The sequence below is a fragment of the Zonotrichia albicollis genome, chromosome Z, assembly GCF_047830755.1.
Source record: "Zonotrichia albicollis isolate bZonAlb1 chromosome Z, bZonAlb1.hap1, whole genome shotgun sequence".
Taxonomy (NCBI): Eukaryota; Metazoa; Chordata; class Aves; order Passeriformes; family Passerellidae; genus Zonotrichia; species Zonotrichia albicollis.
In genome coordinates, this window is record NC_133860.1 from 52,307,242 (window position 1) to 52,328,545 (window position 21,304).

The 21,304-nt window shown below is 40.7% G+C and overlaps 1 protein-coding gene across 7 annotated transcripts in view; it reads right to left on the reverse strand.

Annotated features, from left to right (window-relative positions):
* Positions 1-3,314: 3,314 nt before the first annotated feature.
* TJP2 (tight junction protein 2) overlaps positions 3,315-21,304 on the reverse strand; it is a 62,375-nt gene continuing 44,385 nt past the window's right edge. For all 7 annotated transcript variants that reach the window (XM_005490940.4, XM_005490939.4, XM_074533200.1 and 4 more), the window contains 20 exons: positions 20,629-20,731; positions 19,600-20,173; positions 17,982-18,085; positions 17,685-17,838; positions 16,589-16,697; positions 16,349-16,488; positions 15,772-15,838; positions 14,457-14,607; positions 13,645-13,753; positions 12,802-13,012; positions 11,211-11,398; positions 10,078-10,173; positions 9,891-9,970; positions 9,228-9,438; positions 8,710-8,810; positions 8,114-8,326; positions 7,644-7,754; positions 6,412-6,753; positions 5,902-5,987; positions 3,315-4,239 (listed from right to left, as the gene is read on the reverse strand). In XM_005490940.4, coding sequence (XP_005490997.1) covers positions 4,068-4,239; positions 5,902-5,987; positions 6,412-6,753; positions 7,644-7,754; positions 8,114-8,326; positions 8,710-8,810; positions 9,228-9,438; positions 9,891-9,970; positions 10,078-10,173; positions 11,211-11,398; positions 12,802-13,012; positions 13,645-13,753; positions 14,457-14,607; positions 15,772-15,838; positions 16,349-16,488; positions 16,589-16,697; positions 17,685-17,838; positions 17,982-18,085; positions 19,600-20,173; positions 20,629-20,731 — 3,322 coding nt within the window. In that variant the 3' untranslated portion in view covers positions 3,315-4,067. The remainder of the gene's footprint in view (positions 4,240-5,901; positions 5,988-6,411; positions 6,754-7,643; positions 7,755-8,113; positions 8,327-8,709; positions 8,811-9,227; positions 9,439-9,890; positions 9,971-10,077; positions 10,174-11,210; positions 11,399-12,801; positions 13,013-13,644; positions 13,754-14,456; positions 14,608-15,771; positions 15,839-16,348; positions 16,489-16,588; positions 16,698-17,684; positions 17,839-17,981; positions 18,086-19,599; positions 20,174-20,628; positions 20,732-21,304) is intronic.

The window sequence follows — 21,304 nt, forward strand, 5'->3', positions numbered from 1 at the left end:
AGGAGTGCCTGAGGGAGCTGGAGAATTATTGAATTATGAACCTGGAGAATTCTCCAGGTTCATCCTGGAGAAAAGGAGGATTGGGGGTGACCTTATTGCTCTCTGCCACTGCCTGAAAGGAGGGTGCAGCCAGGTGGGGGGTCAGCTTCTTCTAGAGAAAGGGCAAGAGGACACAGCCTCAGGTTCAGGTTGGACATCAGGAAGAATTTTTTCATGCAAAGAGTTGTTAAGCATTGGAGTGGACTGCTCAGGGCGGTGGTAAAATCACCATCCCTAGTGATTTCAAGAAATAACTGGATGGCAACCTTGATGCCATGGTCTAGACGACAAGGTGGTGTTTGGTCAAAGGTTGGACTCAGTGATCTCAGAGGTCTTTTCCAATGTAACTAATTCTGTGATCCTGCGATCATCTAGTTCCAGCCCTCCTTGCCATGGGCAAGGACACCTTCCACTTGACTGGGTTGCTCATAGCTCCATCCAGCCTGTATGTACCAGCTTCTCTGGGCAGGCTGTTCCTGTGCCTCACTGTGCTCTTCCTAATATCTAATCTAAAATCACCCTCCTTCAACCTAAGGCCATTACCCCTTGTCCTACTGCCTACCACTACATATCCTTGTCAAAAGTCCCTCTCCAGCTTCTCTGTAGACTCCCTTTAGGTACAGCAGAGTGCTGTAAGGTCACTCCAAGTTTTCTCCAGGCTGACCAGCCACAGCTGCCTCAGCCTTTCTTCATAGGAGAGTTGCTCTATCCCTCTAATCATTTTCATAGCCTCCTCTGGACTCTCTCCATCAGTTCCATGTCCTTCCTGTGCTGGGACCCCAGAGCTGATGCAGCCCTGCAGGTGGGCTCTCAGCAGAGCAGAGCAGAGGGGCAGAATCCCCTCCCTCCCCTGCTGCCCATGCTGCTCTGGATGCAGCCCAGGACATCTCTGGCTGTCTGGACTGCAAGTACACACTGTTACCTTATATTCAAGTTTTCAACCACAAGAACTCACGAGTCCTCCTCTGCCGGAATACTCTCAATGAGTTCAATTCCCACTACTCTGTCTGGGATTGCCCTGTTTCACATGCAGCACCTAGGACTTGGACTTGTTGAGCTACGTGGGGTTCTTGTGGGCATTTCTCAGGTTTGTCCAGTTTCCTCTGGATGGCATCCCATCCTTTTGCTTTTGTGCCACATGCAGCACTCAGTTTCATGTCATCTGCAAACCTGCTGAGCGCCACTCGATCCTCACTGACTGTGTCATTTATAAAGATCCTGTTTTCCAGCTCAGGGGGCCGAGGGCAGCTGCTCTCACTGTTCAAAACTGAGGCAAAAAAAGGCATTCAGCAGCTCAGCCCCTTCCTCACCGCTTGTCAGAGCTTTTCCCCATGAATCCAGTAAAGTTCCGCCTCTTCATCCTGGCTGAGGTGGATGATCCCGGAGTGACTGGGGGCCGGGAAGCGGGCGGGGGAGCTGCGATGCTGCCGCAGCGGGTCCCGTGTGCCCGTCCCGGTGTCGGAAGCCCGGGGTGCCGCCAGCGCCTCCCGCCGTCCGCTGCCGGACAGACAGACTGCCCCGGGAGCAGCCCCGGGCACCGCGGTACGGACCGGGCTCAAACGGCTTCTCCTGGGAGAGGGACCCCTCGGCTCTGTTACACCGGGCTCAAACGGCTTCTCCTGGGAGAGGGACCCCTCGGCTCTGTTACACCGCATTTAAATCGATATATTTCATGTGTTCTGTATATCACGCATTTGTATTATATTGGTATTCTCTTGATCAATGATCTGGAAAGGGACCGAGTGCCCCCTCAGTCAGTTTGTGGGTGTCACCAAGTCGGGTGTGTGTTGATCTTCTCGAGGGTAGAAAGGCTCTGCAGAGGGCTCTGGACAGGCTGGATCGATGGACCAGGGCCAGTGTTTTGAGGTTTAACATGACAAAAGCATCAGGGCCTGCCCTTGTGAATGCCCCTTATGCCGGGTCACAACAACCCGATAGCAGCGCCACAGGCTGGGGGCAGAGTGGCGGAAAATTGCCCAGCAGAAAAGGGCCTGGGGGTGCTGGTGACAGCAGCTGAGCATGAGCCAGCTGTGCCCAGGTGGCCAAGAAAGCCAATGGCATCCTGGCCTGTGCCAGCAACGGCGTGGCCAGCAGGAGCAGGGCAGGGATTGTCCCCCTGTCCTTGGCACTGGTGAGGCCACACTCAGGCGGTGTGCTCAGTTCCGGGCACGCCGCTGCAGGACATTGAGGGGGTGGAGGTCCAGAGGAGGGCAGTGGAGCTGGGGAAGGGTCTGGAGCACAAGGCCTGTGAGAAGCAGCTGGGGGTGTTTAGCCTGGAGAAAAGGAGGCTCAGGGGCTCTCTGCCAAGGAGGTTGGTAGTGAGGAAGAGGTCACTCTCTTCTCCCAGGTAACAAGTGACAGGACAAGAGGAAATGGGCTCAAGTTGCACCAGGGGAGGTTTGCACTGAAAAAATGGAAAAACCTGTTCATAGAAAGAGCTGTCAGGCATTAGAACTGCCCAAGTAAAGTGGCTGAGTCACCATCTTTGTAGGAATTTAAAAGACATGCAGGTGTGGTATGGACAGAGTTCGGTGGTGGATTTGGCACTGTTCAGTTTATGGCTGGACTTGATGATCTTGGAGGTCTCTTCCAACCCAAATTATTCTAATCTGAGCAGCACAAGTTTCCTCATCCCATTTCTTCAACAAGAAAATTCTACCATTTCTAAGAGGGTGTTACAGAATCATGGACTTCCTGAGTTGGAAGGGAGCTACAAGGATCAGTGAGTCCAGCTCCTGGACCTGCACAGGACCATCCCCAAGAGTCACACCACGAACCCAAGGAGCATTGTCCCAGGGCTTCTTGAACTCTGTCAGGCTGGTGCTGTGACTGCTGCCCTGGGGAGCTGTTCCTGTGAGAGCTGAACCACCCTCCCAGTGAAGAACCTTGTCCTAATATAGACTATATAGTTAGGCGTTGGAAGGCACTTTATTTTTAGAACGGCATTAGAAAACCCTCTTTTGTATTGCATCAAAAGAAATTTTTCTTTATGCTGCCTTGAATAATTTTATTGTGTAAGGTTAAAGAGCAGAAATGATGAGGCAAAACTTAATATTCTAAGAAGTAAGTCCCTTGCAGGAACTCCATAGTTTTGCACCAGTTTTAAATCACAGCAGATTTTAAAATTATATTCAGAAAAGTGTGAAGCACACCAATAGTGGTGTTTCCCAGCGACTTGAACAGACGGAGAGGAGATCCTGAACTGAAACAGTGCACTCATGGAAATCAGCAATTCTAGACTAATACTGTTGAAAATAAAGATGAGATACACAAAGTTTGTCTAGAATATATACTTTATTATTTGCAGTCTGTGTAAATTTTAATATGTGACTGAATTTTCTACACCATTTTCTCTGGTTAAGCACATCCTGGTCTTTTCCAACCACCCAGTCAATTGCACCTTTAATATGTACAGTCAGTATTTATGAATATTGCATATGCATCTATGAACTTAGAAAAATAACATGCAAGGAAAATTGTTACCATGAAACTGATAAAAAATAAAGATAGGTAAAACAGTCAATCCCCTTTTTAGTGTGTTATGGCTTTGCACCAAGTATCAGATGTCAAAACAAACAGCTTCAGATGTTCTTGTTAAAGGCACTTACTGTTCTTCAAATACACTTTCACATTTAGTTCTATTGCATTAGAAGTGTATCTCTGGGATCATACTTTTATAACACAGCAGAATAGTCCAAAAAGGCAGCATTAATAAAAAGGAAAGAGGGGGGGCTTATATTAAAATATGAAAATGCCAAGAATTAACACAAACTTTAAGGATTTGGTCCTTATAAAACAGGCAACAGCATTCAGGCAATAGTGATTTCTTTTCATAGACACTGACAAAATAATATCCCCAAAAAATGAACTCTTCCAGTTCCAGTGTATAGATATGTCTGAGTTGAGTAGCGTACCCTCTAACACCACCCCCCAGTAAAAACACAGCTTTTCAAGACTAATTACTGTTCCACTTTGGCTGCAAAGGAAGAAACCTCGGAAGAGTGTTAGACATGGACATGCTAGCAAGCCTACAACTCTGTGTCTCTGTATCTGGATGGCTGTCCGTAATAGCCCTTCTTAGAGTGGTCTGCCAGCTGCCGGCGGTACTCCTCCTCCTCCTCCTCGGCATCGCTGCCGTAACCCACGCGGTTCTCCAGGTAAGGTCGCACAGGCGCCTTCTGGGGTTCCGGAGGCCTGGAGCTAACACAGAACATGCAAAGAGAAAGAGATCATGTCTACTCCCATTATGAAAAACCAAAAAATACCATCTGCCCGATGGCCACGTCCAGCTTAGTAAGGCAGATGGAGCAAATGAAACCCCTTCTAGCCAATAAAACCTGCATGACTATGGTAAACCTATCTGGAGAGGAATTTTATTTCTATCAAGCTGGAGGATGATGCTCAGATTTGATGTATTCAACCTACCTGGAAAAATGCCAAATTTCAAGTTTTAAACTGCACACACAGAGACATCAATAGCCTCACAGTGCTCTATTCCTGAGCAGAGAGGATTCCAGCCTTGCTACAACCCCAACTGACATCTCCCTTAATTAGTTTTGCACTTAATTTTTTCTACACTTCCTTCTTCTTTTGCATCCTCAGTCTTTTGTCTCAAAGTCCAGAGACTTCTTATGTGACATTTCTTAAATTGGTAGCCTTTTCACTCAAATTGGTAGCCTTTTCAATCACAGCTCTCACTAAGGCACTTAGCCTTAAAAGTGGGCAGAAATAATCCACACATTTGCTTTTTATACACTATGGTGCTACACATTTGGCATGACATTAAGCAGACATAGAAAAACAGAATCTGTCAAGGCAGGTATTTCCTCAGTTTCAAACCCATGATTTTTGCAACCCCTACTCTGGAAAAAAAAGATGGTATTGTCCTTACATCTTTCTCCCAGGGATTAAATACTCCCTGCTAGGCCAATCATTAACAGTCCTGTAAAAAGCCAACAACACTGATTTCTCCATGTAAGCAAACACTCTGCAAATGTGGTGAAAGATTAATTTTCATTATTTTTATGAAGCTTCCAATGCTTTATAAATGCTTTTCTGAACCTGCCAAGAAATCCAGGAAATTTCAGTTTTCCATCTTTGCACTTTAGGTTATTTCCTGAGACATCAAAGCATTTGACTCAGTAGAAAAAAAATGTTCCATTTCTATTGGCTATTGCTAAGATGCAAGAAAATATTGAGTCCTGAAGAGCAGAAGACAAAATCCATCATGCAGTGTGTTAGCTCTTGCATAGGTGTCAAGTCCTAGAAATGTGCAGTGTGTAGGGTAAGACAGTGCAGTGGTCGACCCATCCAGAACTTACTGAATTTTAAAGAAGGACTACTATTTTCATGAGATTTGATGGGTCACCTGTATCAGCTTTCATCCTTAGCTTACCTAGCCACATTACATATCTGTAAAGAAGAGGCATGCAAGTTATTAAGTGTTATTAGAACAGCAAATATTTGTTAGGACAGACTAAGAGTCGTCAAGTAGCTAGCACAGGTAGAAGGGACATCAGAGGACATGAATGCAGGCCAGCTTCTGTAACACTGATTGGGGCACAAGACTGTCTCTTCAAATATTTCAGTGAAACAATGTAGTATTTCTTCCCAGATGGCTCAAATAACTATAAGTTAACTTGCTATAAATGAACTAAAAGGAAAAAAAAAAATCCTGAAATGAGTTCACTGAAGAGTTTGCTAAAATTCTGCCCCACCTTTATGATAATCTTTGAGGCATCACAACAAAACAATATATCAAGGCAGGATGACTTCTACGAACAAAAACTGGCAAGATCAGTTTTCCTCCTGCTAGCAAAGTCTGGAATTGAGACAGAATGTTTGGAACTGGATACACCTTACCTCATCGGCTGCGGCCAGCTCTGTTCTGACTTCTGTGTTTTGACAGGGACAGCATAAATATCCGGATGTTTTTGGGCTATTTCAATCTTTAAAAGAAAGTAGAAGAAAATAATTCTTCTTTTTTGATCCTATATTTGCACCTAGGATCTAGCAGGATACTGCTACATCTGAAATAATTAAAGCACAAATTGGTAATATCCTATTGATATTTCTACAATTATATCATCTTTTGCTAGGGTACTAATTCAAAGCACTCTTGAGAACAATGGATTGCCAAAAGCAACAGGATTATTAGAAGTCAGGTTTTTATAGTTACAACAGGAAACCTTAAAACATGACCTCTTTTTATACACAAATACACACAATGAGTGAGAGCATGTCTCTGAGTGTGGTTCCCCAAACTTCTCCCTCCATAAGCCACACAATGCAAAGGGCATGATTTTAGTTTCCAGGACTCTGGCTGTTCTACAGGTTGCAAAGCACAGGAGGGGGAAAGGCATCTCTTCATACCCTGGCATTCTGGGCCTCTTGTAGCTCTTGCATTCTTTGCATCCTTGCCTTGTGATCCATCTCCTCAAATATTTTTACTTTCCTCAGTACTGATTTTGGAGTATTTTCTTGTTCGCTTCCTTCCTCTTCCAACTTTGCCTCCTCCTCCTCCTCCTCTGCAGGCAGGGCTGCTGGCTGAGAGTTTCTCAGAATGGGACGCCCAAAGGCAGGTTTCATAGAAACAGGTGGTGGCGGTGGTTTAGCTGATACAGTTGAAGTCTCACTGCTGACAGCAACATTACTCAACTTGGAGTCATAGCTCTTGGGGAAGTCATATGGATCCTCTCTGTTTTGTAACTTCCCCTGCAAGTATAAAACCCACAAAGTTTACATCAGCAACTGTATATTTTAGTTTCAAAAGAAGCCTTTAACCTGAAAGTAATCACTTTGCCCTATGCATTTGCCAGTTCAATTTTCATATGATGTAATACTTCAAGGATGTTTGAACTGCTGCAACATTTTGGGCATATGCTCATAGACTACACATCAGACCATAGAAGATCAGGACATTTAGACTTTTTAGACATTTGTTTGTCCTATTTGTTAAGGATTACCAGAACTACATGTGTTAGAGCACAGCACAGAGAAAACTGATGCCCCAAATAATTTTTTACTATTGCTTAATGTGAGGTATCATGACCTAAAATTTAGAAGTGCACAGAACCCAATGTTTTATATTCAGCTTTTGTTTTCACTGTGCATGTCCTCCTCTGCCCTATTTTCATTGTCAAGGCACACTTGGGCTGTATTTTGAATATTTAGAGTATATGACCTATTTTTTCCCCTCTTGCATCATTCCTGAGCAAACAGTTGACAGAAAGTTCTAGTGATGGTCAGGTGGTAGATTCTGATTTTGTGCTTCAGAGTAATAGCCATGAGATATGTTTTTCCTGGTGATTAGTCTACTTTTTTTAATCTTGCTGAGCTAAAAAAGTGTCTTCAGTTTGCTAGTAGATACAAAAAGAGGAGTTTACTTTCTTATTCCATATTAGAGACCACATGTATTTGAGAATAGCTGTTATCCAATAAGTCTTCTTTCTGCTTGATCCTGCAACACTTTCAGTCATTTCTTCTGTCCACACTTAAAGTGTTTTCCAGTCTCTGACCATTTCTAATGCTTTTTCCAGTCTGCCACCCTGGAGAGTTCTCCAGAAAAAGGATGTTAGTATTCAGATTTGTTTCTACACATTTACCTTAGGTGGTTCAGGCTTGAATGCTGGAGGTGGACTTGGTTCTCTAACGATCTCCCTGCTACCAGCTTTTCTCAACTGAGCCCTTGGTTCTGGATTAAACTTTTTTAAACTCTGTGAAAGAAAGAGATAAAATCACTGCAGTAGCCAGTAATTCAATCATTTTTCCTCTCTCTCAAGTTTACAATTTTGGGAGCATTAACCAGGAGTCAAAAGATTACCAGCAACCTGACTACAATCACCACAAATGTAATTGAAAAGTTCAAGGCCATGAGACATCATCAAGGAATCTATAAATTTAGGAAGAAAAGCAGAGATTTTCTTTTATTTTCCTCTTCGTAGTGTAGATCTAAAACACTATCAGAAGCAAGGTAAAGCTGCTGTTTAAAAAAATCCTCTGAATTTTAAACCATCCATAAAGGGTTTCCAAAAAGCTCAAAGTTCAGTCTTACTGAAAAATCCAATCAACTCACCTCCTCGTGATGCACAGGTTCAGAGGATCGGCTAACAGATGAAACCCTCGGCTCCTCCAAAGGCTCATCAAGTTCATTGTCAGTGTATGCACCACCTTCTCCATCCGTATCCTCCAGGTCACTGATCAGGCGGCTGTCACAGCTCAAATAGTCAGCACCCATGGCAGTAAGGTAGGACATACGATCATCCGCGTCATCTTCCATGCCATCCATCTACGGCAAAGTCAGTAACAAGTAAGGAACAAAGATTAAATAAAAGTCCAGTTACGACTCAACATGAGGCCAAACAGCTCAGGCTCAACATCAGTCAGCTCTTAAGAATGACGTCATGGAACCGAAAGAAACTAATGCAGAATCACAACGAAAAGTCCTCTTCAAATTCATCCCTCATCATCATTCTCCCCTAGCCCAGCATTAGCGATGAAACCTCCAAAGTGTTACAGAAAGAATAATATTTTTTTTGTTAAAGACATACATCAACTGACTATTTGTCTAGCCTACTGACCACTGGCAAATGAATTTCTGAACAATTTTTACTGGCAAGAGATACTTTGAAACATGTATATAGCTTCAGAGAGCACGGACTGACTGCTTACCTTTCCTTCTGATACCCATACTGCTTCTCCTTGCTGTTGCTGAATTGTATCCTTCAGGCTACCATACCAGCTATCATTGGCTGAATTCAAATTAATGGTTGCTGTAAAAATTGAAGGAAAAGGTGTATATAACACGGTAAATGCAATCCCTTATCCATTCTTGGCTGTTTAACACTTTTTGCTTTAGGTAATTTGTGAGAATGTTAAACAGCCACTTCATTTAGATCGTTGAGAAAAGCATGGTATTCTTGCTTTATTGTTGGACCATTCCTAAGCTTATTAAATCACTTATCTTTTAATGGCAGTAAACCAGCACAATTCTTTTTCTATTAGAATTTGGCAGAACAAGGAACTTTGAACGAAATCAAGGAAGGCATTAGTCATGACCGCACCTTCACACTCCTTTAGTTCCAGCCTGCATGAGCTAATATGCAGAGTAATAAGTATTTGTCTCAGGATTTACGTAGTCCCTTACACTACTCTCTTAGACAGCAGGTTAAACAAACATTCTTCCTTACCTGTAAAGAGGTGGGGGCAAGTTTTCTTCAGTTTGTTTGCTTGCTCATAAAGTTTTCTTGAGCTCTTGTTTGATGTAGGACATAGCCTTTGTCTCATGGTCTTCACACCCTGTTTACTGTCTGGGTTAAAGAAGACCACAATTGGAAACCACTGGGTGTAATTTAGCAGATCCACTGCTTTAGGAGTGACATCCAACAGAGCATGTTTATCCTGTTAACAAGAAAGGCTAGTCAATGTGGTGCATGTGGGAACAAGTGGAGGTGACTGAACATGGAATCCTAAGAACACCAGGATATTTGAATCCAAACAAGAGCACAGCTTGTGGAATGTTTTCCCGCAGTTATACTATATTTAGAATGTTAAGGGCAAGAACAGCACTGCATGACCGTAAAGCCTCTGGCAAATTCAGAAAGCATATAGTAAAACAGATTCTCCTCTGTAGAAATTTTGAATGGACTTGAGAAGGAAAATTTAATTTCTAGTATCAGTTCAAAGTTATAAAAATTACTAAAATTGCCATTGAACAACTTCAAAGCAGCTTTATCATTAAGCTTATTACAGAAACAGATGCAGTGAAAATTTGAGTACTCTGAAAGTTCCAGGAGCAAACAAATCAAACACCATGCCTTTAAGCATAAGCAATTTTCAGAGGAATGCCCTACCTGCTCAATGATTTGCCTCACAGTGTTCAAGCGCACTACTCCAGTTGACTTCTCCGAACCTGCATCTCTGGGTTCTGTCTCTGCAAAGACAACATCTTAGCTCATCTACAGTGGCCAGGCAGCTGTGATTATTAAGTTATCCATGCTCTCAGTTAAGGATGAAAAAGACACTAAGAGGACAACTTACTTGCTGTCTGGTACAGGTGAGGCAAGTCGTTTGACAACTTCTCCATAGCAACATCTGCAATAGGGCCAAATATCACCACGGGTCTCTTAAAACCAGCTGAAAGAAAAATATTTGGAGAAAAGAAAAATCTGGTAAGACTGGGTTTATATATAAAAGACAAGACCTTCAGTTACTATGCAAAATTGAAGTTATTAAAAATATATTTTAAAAAAACTATTTCCCAGAGGTTTGTGCAACAGCATAATAGAGAAAACTACTTTTACCAGCTGAGAAAGAGACTATTTTCATTAACAGCTTTCTTATTCCTTCTAGAGGGATCATATTTAGAATATTTTACATCTGAAAATGTACAGATCTTCATTTATATTTCCATCCATCAAAACTCCATGAACCTTGACACAGCGGGCTTTGTGTGAATAAAGACACAAATGATAAACTACTGCAATGCAGCTTGAAGAAGCAAAGAAATGTAAAACTATGTTACTGCTCATGTTGAAGCAAGTGAAAACACAGTCCTCAGAGTTAATGGGGGAATGCCATTACCCCAAGTCTTCATCCTGGCATCTGGGATCTCCTTTAAAATACTCTTTACTAGTTTGTTTTGCTCCAGAATACTGTCATGTGCTACCACCCAGAAAATCAGCTTCATCTGCTCACCACTAGTAATACAGCTAGTTAACAGTCGTGGAGATAAACCACATGACCCATGACTATATTTGGACTATTGAAAATCCTTGGGTTCTATTTGCTTTGAACCCACTGTTGAAGTGCTGTTTATCAAGATTAGGTTGGTCTCAGGTGTATGGATTGTACTTTCAGAACTAGCCCAGAAGAATCCGAGGAAACAAGGAAAGCCCTGCTGTTTCATCCCTTTTTCATTTTAAACCTTCAAACTGGCAGGTATATTTTGGAGGCAAGAGAACCACAGCCATTTAAAAGGGTAAAAAAGCTTTCTCATAGAATAATTAGTAGCATCCAGAAGTCTCCTTTCTGAGAAAAATATCATCCCTTCCCGTTGTTCTAATTCCACATAGTTACAAGTTGTGAGAAATCACTTTCTTAGCTGACCAAATATTTGGATGCTAAAGCAGCCAGCAATAAATGGGCAGCCAGCTGAAAGCAGTCTCACCTACCTTCACGCAACTGAACGCGCTCGTAAGCTGGGAATTTTGTGCTCACAGATACAATAGCTGTCAGATCTTCACGACTCTTCCTCAGATTCTTCTTTGCTCCAGATCGCTGGCCACGTGTTCTCCAGAAATCTGCCCTATCACTTGAGCCATCTTTCTGGGCATTTTGAACACTGGCCATCTGTTCAGCTCTGACAGAGAAAGCAGGGAGTTCAGAACTAGTCAAGGGGGGCAAGGGTGCTTTCACTGATGAACAGTGGATTTTGAATTTGCAACAGATAATTTGCCAGATAGATAGAAAGGAGTGGAGGTAAAAGCACACCAGTTCAGGTGCCTTTGCCTGGGAGCAAACACACTGTCAGAACAACGCTCTGATGTGCCACAGCTACAAGTTGCTGCACAGGAATGAGTCCTGAGGTCTTAAACTGATCACTTACATGACTGTAAATAAAAGAATGCAAATGCAAAGAGATGGTGAGAGAGGGCGACTCAGAACTGAAGGCCTAAGAAATTACATTCTCTTCCCCATTAGGCCTCAAAAGTTATGTCACTAGAGCACAGAAACAAAGGCTGGTTTGGTCAGACCAATTAACAGAGAGGAGAAAATGTGCTTACCAGGAGACAAACAAGGGAGTCACACAAGAAGCATATTTTGCAACTTGCGTGCATCACACAATTATGAGCTTTTTCTTCTGTCATAAAATTACAACCACACTCAAAACTTAAAAGCTACAGTCTAAAAATTCAGCTACAGTCTGGTTGTGGTTTTAAGGTTTTTTTTGTCTGAATCATTTGAATAGTCTTATGCACTGTATACATTTGAACAGGTATTATTACCTCCCATGAATTCTGATTAGGAAAGCATATTTAAGCAAAAATATTGCTGTGCTTCATTCAATATTTTACACAAAAATACAGACTACAGCTACAAAAAAACCCCACAAAACCATAACCAAGCAAAACAAAACCAAAAAAAACCCTAAAAAAAACCTACCCTCCAAAAGAAACTGTGCCTCAGAATAAATACTTAAAACACTCTCCAAAATTGTATACGTAAGAAATTCAAGCACTGAATTCTTCTAAAGATTAATCATCAGAGTATTCTTGCACAAAAAGTCACAAGCTTCCTCAGGTGAAGGATTTTTGTTTGTTTAGTTTTTTTGTTTCATTGGGGTCTTTTGTTTGTTTTGATTTGGTGAGGGTAAACATACAAAGAAGAAGCTGGGGGGAAAAAAGCAAAAGCCTAACAAAAATAGGACCCACCACCCATTCTCTGGAAGAGGAACTGAAGCAGCTACTGCTCAAAACTTGGTTGATTGCTGATACAGAAGCTCTAGGTCTGTGCTCTAAACAATGACCTGGTATGTAGGTAACACCACCCTCTCTCACTGTCTCCTCCTTTAGAACTGCATAGTTCTAAAATATGCAGTTTTTATAGGCACAATTCTTGTAAAAATGAAGACAAAACTATTCTTTCATTCTTGTAGAAGGGAATAGAAAGAAAGAAAGGTATGACATTGGAAGCAAAAATCACTTGGTGAAGGGAAAAAGTCTTACTTCTAACAATGGGTAGGAACATGTGGTGCCACCTTACCTGCTCTTATTTGGAATGAGGCCCTTTTCCAGTTCATTTCCAATTCTCACAGCCAGCCAGTTTCCCAGTTTGCCATCATACAGTGTATCAACTACTCTAAAGATCTCGCCCCTGGTGAATGCTAAGCTCTGTGGTGACTCCTTGTCACACTCAAAGTGACTCCTGATGAAGAATGAATCTCCTCTGCCACAGGCCATGATGTCTCTGTAGACTAAAACAAGACCTCCATTTTAGCTTATATTTTTTTACACTTGAAAGAAAGATTAAGCTGTGATTCTAGTGAATACAGCTTTGAAATTCTAAGGATCTGTTCAGAAAGATGAAAAAACTCAGATCTACATTCCTCTACAAACTCTTAGGAGTGTTCCATCCTTGTATGTGCACAGCCCTTACAGCTCCAGGGCAAAAGGCAGCTATGGTACTACAGTCTTGCAGCAGGCTGTGTTTCCCAAAAGGAAAGCAAGAAGCTTTTCTTGCTCCTTAACTGCTCATGAATAAAATTGTCCATTTTCTGCTGATCAAATCCCTTCTGACTGCCAGAGCACAGCAGATCTTCTCCCAGCTGCTACAGACAGAAAAACAGAGGAAAAAGCAGTACCTTACCACTTCACAGGACTAAGAGTTGCTATTTGCTAATAATAAAAGACATGGAAAAGTACTCTGAAAAAGACATCACACATGCAGCACTGTATGTATGGAATGCAGCTATCTTCTCCACTAGTGAAAAAGGAGATAAACTAAAATGCTATCAAAAATAAGAACAAGAGAGATTATTTGTGGTTTCACTGACAAAGCACAGCTTGAAATATTCATAGATAGACACATTTTTTTCAAAGCACCTACCTTCATATTTGCTTTGAGCCAAAATTGTCACAGTTTCACCTTTGGGAATTTCTAAGAGATACAAAACAGCTTCTTCCCGAACCATGCCTCTGAAGTCTTGGGTGTTTACCTACATAACAAAAAAACCCACAACAACTGATAAATCAACAATAAAAGGAATAACCACAGATTTTTCTTTCATCTGAAAAATCTTCCCTTATTATTTTCACATGTAGCTATATATCTATATCAATCTATCTATATATATAAAAGTAAATTATTGTCTCTTGTTAATATTTAATTCCAGCTATTAACAGTAATCTTCCTGAAATAAAATGTTCTGGTTGTACATTGCTAGATTGTTTCTTCAACTTTAACAGCCTCTAGAAGGGGCAAGAGAAAAGAGGTAGAGGGAAAATTACATAAACCTTCCATGTGAATTTTCAGAAAAAAAGCAGAATTATTAAGGGGCACAGATGATATAAATAAGAAACCTGAAAAATAAATCACCATAACCCAAATAAAATGGAGAAAAGTGAAAGAATTTTTGGCCCAAATTTTTCCCCTCCAAGTCTAGGAAGAAACATTGTACAAAAAATTTATTGTGCCATCTTGCAGCATTTTTCTTGATTAATATTTAACTACTCCTTTCACAAAATTATAAACAAACTAAAGCTTGGTATACTCTGCTCCTTCAAGAACTCATACCACATATACACCCTTGCAAAGCAATAACTTGATTCCTAAGATCATAATTTATTCCATATTTCCAGGAAGAAGAGCAAATGAGAATATACAGAAGTTATTTGCATTTCAGGGACACATACTCATACCTTAAGAATCTGATCTCCTTCCTGCAGTCCCTCCTCATCAGCTGAGGTACCTTCTTGAATTCCAGCAATAAATATCCCTACATCATTTCCACCAGCCAGTCGTAGACCCACGCTGTCTCCCTTCTTGAATCTCACCATTTTTGTATTAGGACTACATGATTTACAAACAGAAAATGAAAGTAAGGGCAGATATTAAAGCAAATAACAATTTTAGGATGCCAAAAGAAAAAAATTACAACTCCCCAGCTATATAATATTAATAATATTCTTATATCCTTTGTTTATATAGGCTGTATTTATTGAGGTAACCCTTCAGTGAAGGCAGGAAGCAGAGAATTTGCATTTTTCAGAGTGGAAAAATAATTAGGAATAGTGACTAAGTGGCATACACAGACCTACTGAGCAGGGAAATAGGTCCCTGTTTCTGGGACCCCAAAGTAGCTCCCCATCTACTGTATCCTCTGTCGTATGAACATCTGCAGTTTTTGTGAAAACAGACTGAGTTATGAGTAATCATATTCATTGTTTTTTCTCCTATAATTTAAAGAACTATCATATGAATTAAACTGATACCTATTTTCTTTACTGTGTAATATGTTTGTTGGAAGTCTTCAAATTTTCTTGTAATGAGAAATATTTTCAAGTATAATCTACTGATATGTTAACGATCAGTCCCTTCACATTGCAGTGGGAGAGACTACTGGAGTAGGCTCAGATTTTTTGCTGTCAGAAAAGCTGCATGACTGAGTGACCTTCCAGCTCAGAGGACACTACTTATCTGCCAGCCATTCTCAGTAATACCCTAAGCCTGTATTATAAATTCCCCTTCACCAAAATAATCACTTGATTAATTTGCACATCAATGACAACATATGCAGGGTCCAACCCAGAAAGGGTTTTATTTAAAACAATACACCAAGCTACAGAACATTTTCAAAACTTAAGGCTTCTCCTTGTAATTCCAACACTCTGATTCCTTTGATTTCTCTATTTGTAAACTCTCAAAAGAAAACATGTAAGCTGATTTCCTATTAATAAAAAATAAAATAAAACAAAACTCTTGCATGTATTTCCATGCAAGCCCAGAAATACAGGGTGTTCAATACCTTCCAGGTAGGTTCCAGGCAGATATTTCTAAAACTAAGTTGATCTCAAATAGCATCAGTTAGAAGCCATGTCACCTCTTCTTGGCATTAAGCTATAAAGGGAATATCACTCCAAATGGGAGAAAGAACACAAACCCATGCAGCCAAGAATCATGCACTGGTCACTGGAGAATACAGAATGCAAAAGAACTCAGCAAGTACCACCTTACCCATATATTGCTTCATCTTCTGGGCTGGGTTTGAGAATTGTTCGTGTAACTGCTTTTGGCTGAGGCACTAAATGTAAAAAGAAAAATATAATAAAAGTTACTGAGATATTGAAAAGCTTATAAATGGCAGGAATTTTTAGATATCAGATAGCAATCAAACCTTCCATGCCAAAGATTAATACAGGTTTAAAAATCAAACATGTCTGACTAAAATTAATTTATTTATCCTTGTTTAAATTCTTGAAAAAGATAAAAAGTTCAAGGAAGGGATACACAACTCTTTAAAGCAAGCTAGATCAGACTTCATTTGTCTACTTAGGGTAACAGTCTAACAGCAGATGTTTTAAGGGAGTATTTGCTTTTTTCAGGTGGTAGGTCTAATAAACAACTGAGGTCAAAAAACTATCAGGTGTTTCTTCCCTGCACCACAAAGCAAAGTGGTGCGGGAAAGAAACTTTTTCTGTGTGTAAGGGTGGGGCTGACATGAAGAGCATAACAGTTTTGTCAACATGGTTGAGGGAATGGGCATTCTGTGGCCAGGGGAAGAAAAAAGCAACCAAAACCTTCAGGCTCTGACCTGCTGGGTCATCTTGGTACTTCGGTTCTTTGTTTGAGTCCACAGCTGTAAGAGCAGGAGCAGCAATGTCACCAGTTGATTTGAATGGAGTAGGCATTGCTCCCATTCTGGACATCCTACTGGAGGGATCCTCTTTTGCACTAAAAGGAAGAAATCAGAAATGAAATCAGGTAAGAAAGCATATATTTGAATAACTTCTTTGATAAGCAAGAGGAAAATGAACTAAAGAACATTTCTTACTTTGGTTTCTCTTTCAGTTTTTCATTGGATGAATGTGAATCTAGATCAGAATGATGTGATCTGTCATCTTGAGGGGAGAATGATCTGTTTGACTCTATTTCAGAAATATCTGCAAAGATATGAAATGCAAATGAAGACATGCGGGATTTGTTTAAGTTATCTGTTCACCTGATCAGCCTATGTATTTACGAAGTTTTCAGATAGAGGATACACTGAATATTTCAGCCCACTCTCATCTCAAGTTGGATTTGACAAAGATTCAAAAAGTGCCTTTTAGTGCTTCCACCCCTCCACCCTCCCAAAATATTTCAAGAAAGTTTCACACAACTTTTAACAAACACACTCACATCAATAACTACTTTGAGCATACCACACATACCATGTGCATTAGCTAGTGCTAGCAGGCTTTGATTTGAAATGTCATGGAGGTTTCCAAACCAAAGACCACCTTCACATCAACAGGCACCACATCACTGCCCTTTAGCAGCAAAGGAAACAAGAGTGGCCCTTGGATTTGAAATGCACCTCAGACTTCACAGTTAAACCTACAGGAAGTTCCACCCCATATTCTGACACCAGAAAAGCAGGTATCATGTTCCACATCCCACTCTCCCAAACATTCTGAGCTCTTCCCAAAGCAAGCTCAAGCTGAGAGATACAGCTCACACACTTTAATAGAACAGGTGCTGGGAACAGAAATCAGTCATCCAGGGTCACTTAATTTCCTCTTGTCCTGACATTTCTTCCCTCCATTTGAATGCTGCCATGAATGTTAATGTCTTCAGAAGGAGAGACCAGTCCAAAGCACTTGTTTTAAAAATTTTTATTAATGCACCTGATTTGCTTGCTCCAAGAATTTTGCCAGATTTTGCCAGACCAACATTGGTCCTTCTATGTTTGCCCCTTCCTAAAATATAACTATATGGTTACTATAAAATTTTCACCTAAAGAAAGGGTTGCTGAGTATTACTTAGGTTTGTTTGCTTTTCATTGTTTTTCTTAAAGAACCTAATACCACTCTACCACAGCAAAACGATATAAGCTCCTATTTGTCCTTGCACAGAGTCCAGAAGTTTGGATCCACATTAAACCTCACCATCCATTTCTGAGTCACTGTCATTCAAGCAAGGAATGTTGAGCAGTGTCTGCTTTCGGTCCCTGAGAACAACCAGCTGGAGTTTCCCACGTGATTTCTCAATCAATTTCCGGGCATCAGCTAAAGACATGTTCTCTGTCACTGTACCATTGATCTGGACACAAAAAAGACAACAATAACAAACAAGTCTGCATTGTGCTCAAGTTTAACAGTGAACTTGACTATAACATGACTTAGCTCAGAATAACCACTATAGCCAGTGCCTGCCAAACTGCTAGCAGTAAAACCAGAACAGACCTTGAGAATGATATCTCCTTCATGAAGGTTGCCATCTTTGGTTGCTAGGCCAGTACGGGTCATTTCTTTTATGAAGATCTGACTTCCAAGACGGAGTCCATACTCTGGAACCAAGAAGATAATTCACTGGAGCTTAAAAGATGAGCAAAGATGCATTGTTTTAAAAACTACACAGTGTTTCATGCATCAAACACCATTATACCATGAGAGAAAAAAAAAAGAAAAAAAAAAGAATAAAAAAAAGTAGGCCTAGTAAACCCTGCTAGGATACCTGTGCTGCCATTACTATTGAACAAACAATATCCCAAATCCAATTACAGTTGGACGACTGGTCTGCACCTTCAACAGCAAAACAATGCCTTTGTTCTGGAGCTGCTTATAAATGTACTATATTAGCTTCTCCGATTCGTATTTTGCACAGCATAGAGGGGGAAAAGAGTCTAAAAGCACTAACAGAAATATTTATTTTCATCAGTTGCTGCATGCTGACCCTGTCCTATCTGTACTCCAGGAAATGCTTTCATTGTTTCAAGCAAAGGAATTTTTTTTATTCCTTTATTCCTTCCCTGCCCCCTTCTTTCCCTGTGATCTAAGTTACTTGGGTCAGTATATTTGCTACTTAAAAAGAAAGGCAACATCCCTAAAAAACACGCATCCTAGAACAACAGAATGTTGTCCTGCTTTAAAAGATCACCATATTTCAGCAAGTCTGTAAAGTATCCATATGAATGGCAGAGATTATTACGGTATAGCTAAACACAAAAGTTAACAAATGCAGCTTATATTTCTCCTTTATTGCATACATATCTGCATTATCTTTACAAGTGGAAACATTACATGCAGAGGAAGAAAAGGAAGGAGAAAAAAGGACTGCTGCTAGAGCCAATAAAAAAAAGAGATTAGCTCCTGCATACAAAATTTAATGAGCAAAAAAAGTGTCAAAATTACAACAGGGTGGATTCGGAAAAAAACCCAACAACCACATCCAACCCCTCCAGAAATAAACCACCACTTTCCCCCCACCAAAAAAAAACCCAAACAGAAAATTATGTACAACATAATCTCATATATGCTTTCCAGCACAAGTCCTTATTTCACAGTGAAAAAAGGTCAGGCTTTTGGCTTTCATTTGCACACTTCAATACTCAGCAAAGAAAGGCTGAAATACTGCCATTTCAGTATTTCAGCTGCTGCTATTTCCGTATTCTTTAACTACCAGACGCAAACAAACCTTATTACTAAAGGCAGAGTCTACTCTTTACCCTTTCTAGCTAACCTTTCTGTAGATGTGCCAAATGTAATCTGAATCGTGATCAGATCCATGTTTTCCCTCAGAACCAGGAGAAAAGGGCAGAGAAAATGGAAAACTATGGACACAATGGCTTGAAAAGACTGAAATTATGTGGGTGAACAAATCTTTGTTCAAAGGTGAAGTTCAAGGTTCTGCGCAAAAAGCATCCCAAATCCGCCAGAAGGAATGAAAGAACAACTTAAACCATCAGTTTAAAAAGCCAACTCTTAACCTGAAAAAGTAGAAAGTAATTCAGTTCTTCTCTTTTCCCCACCAAAACCCACGCTGTACTGGAAGTTGACTCCTCTCTTCCCCTGTTATACCCACCTTCATTATGTCTGCCTTTTGTTAAGAGAACACTGATTGGTGCATTCTGATCCTGCGGTCCTAGGTACTCATGTTGGCGGTGTATTTCAGGCGAAGGACTGCGGGAACGAAGCCTGTCCCGACTACGACTCCTCATTTCCCTCCCATATCTAGGATCAGATAAAGATCCATGACTGTAACTGGGTGGGCTGTAGTCTCCTCTGTAGTCCCGCTCATAGCCAGCATCCCTGTCGATGCTCCTTCCCCTGCTCCGATCTCTTCTATAGTCTCGATCCAAGCTCCTGTCCACGCTCCTACCACGACTTCGGTCGCGGCTGTAGCTGCATTCCCTGCCACGGTCTCTGCTTCGCCCTCGGTCGTGCTCTTCTCTGTAGCTCTGATCCAGGTTGTTTCCCCAGCTTTGGCTGCGCCCTCCATTCCCACTGTGCCAGCTTCTCTCACTGTAGCCACTTCGAGCACTTTTGCCATCAAATTCTGCATGGTCATCCATTACATCCAAAGCTCTGTCCTCATAGTCAAGAGAGGGGCTTCTCTGCAGCGCAGCAGCCTGCACTTTCCTTGGTCTTTTCACTACCTGTACAGTACAACAGAAAACAAACAAACAAACAAACTCCTATCAAAGATCAGAATGTGAAACTGAACAGATGAATATTCTTCATGTTTCAGATATATGCTGGGGACAAAAAGAAGGAAGAACAACATTCTATTTATTATTGGACAAGATCTGTGTATGCAGAACATAATTTGCCTCATGTAACTTCTATTTTGTACCACTCGTTATAAAACATTTATACCACATTATAAAATAAACATTTTATTCTCAGTTATTCAACAAGGTAACTTTGTCATAGTGTTGATTAATTTCCATTTGTTTCACCTGCAGAAAGTATGTCTTTGCTTTATTTGTTTTGTACTTCGCATATGGCAAAGGACTGCTTTGCTTTTGCCTTTATACTCTTTATAGAAGAAAACCAAAATCCTGACTGGTTACATACCACTGTACACTGAATATATTTGGAATTTACTTACAATGGTGGCCACCTTTCCACTTTTCCTAAGCTGCTGAACTGCAAAAGAATGTAGAACATTTTCCATCGGGGTCCCATTAACTATGACCACTCGGTCGTTTTCTCTGGAAATGGGAAGGGAGATAAAAAAGGAAAGAGAAGATTTAAGAGGAGTCTTCATGAAAACAGCAGAGCAAAATTTCTTCTTTTGTTCTTTTTTTTTTTTTTTTTTTTTTGACAGAGGAAACCTATGGATTTAATTCAGTTTAACAGCGAGTTTTGCTTTACAACTGTGTTTGCTATATTAATTCTACAATATCTGAATACCAGAAGCAACTTTCCGTACATCTAAAAAGTAGACATTGAGCAGCACTGTCTTTGTGTATATACTGTGTTCTGCTTAAGATCCTTGCCATAATGTTTTCTAAAGAACATTTGTGAAGAGTTTTGAAACTTTTTTATTTTGATCCTTCAGGACTCCTAGTTTTTTACACCTAGAAGTGCTAGACTTCTTTCACATAAGAATTTCACAAACGCTTCAAATTGCTGCAGCCATACCAGTATTTAGGCAAATATTGACAAGTACAACTACAGTACACTTTTCTTAAAGTCTGGTGTTTGGAACACATTTGCTCTGTAGTAAGGTGATTGGGAGAAAAAAAAAAAAAAACCCAGCAAAACAATAATACAGAAGAAGT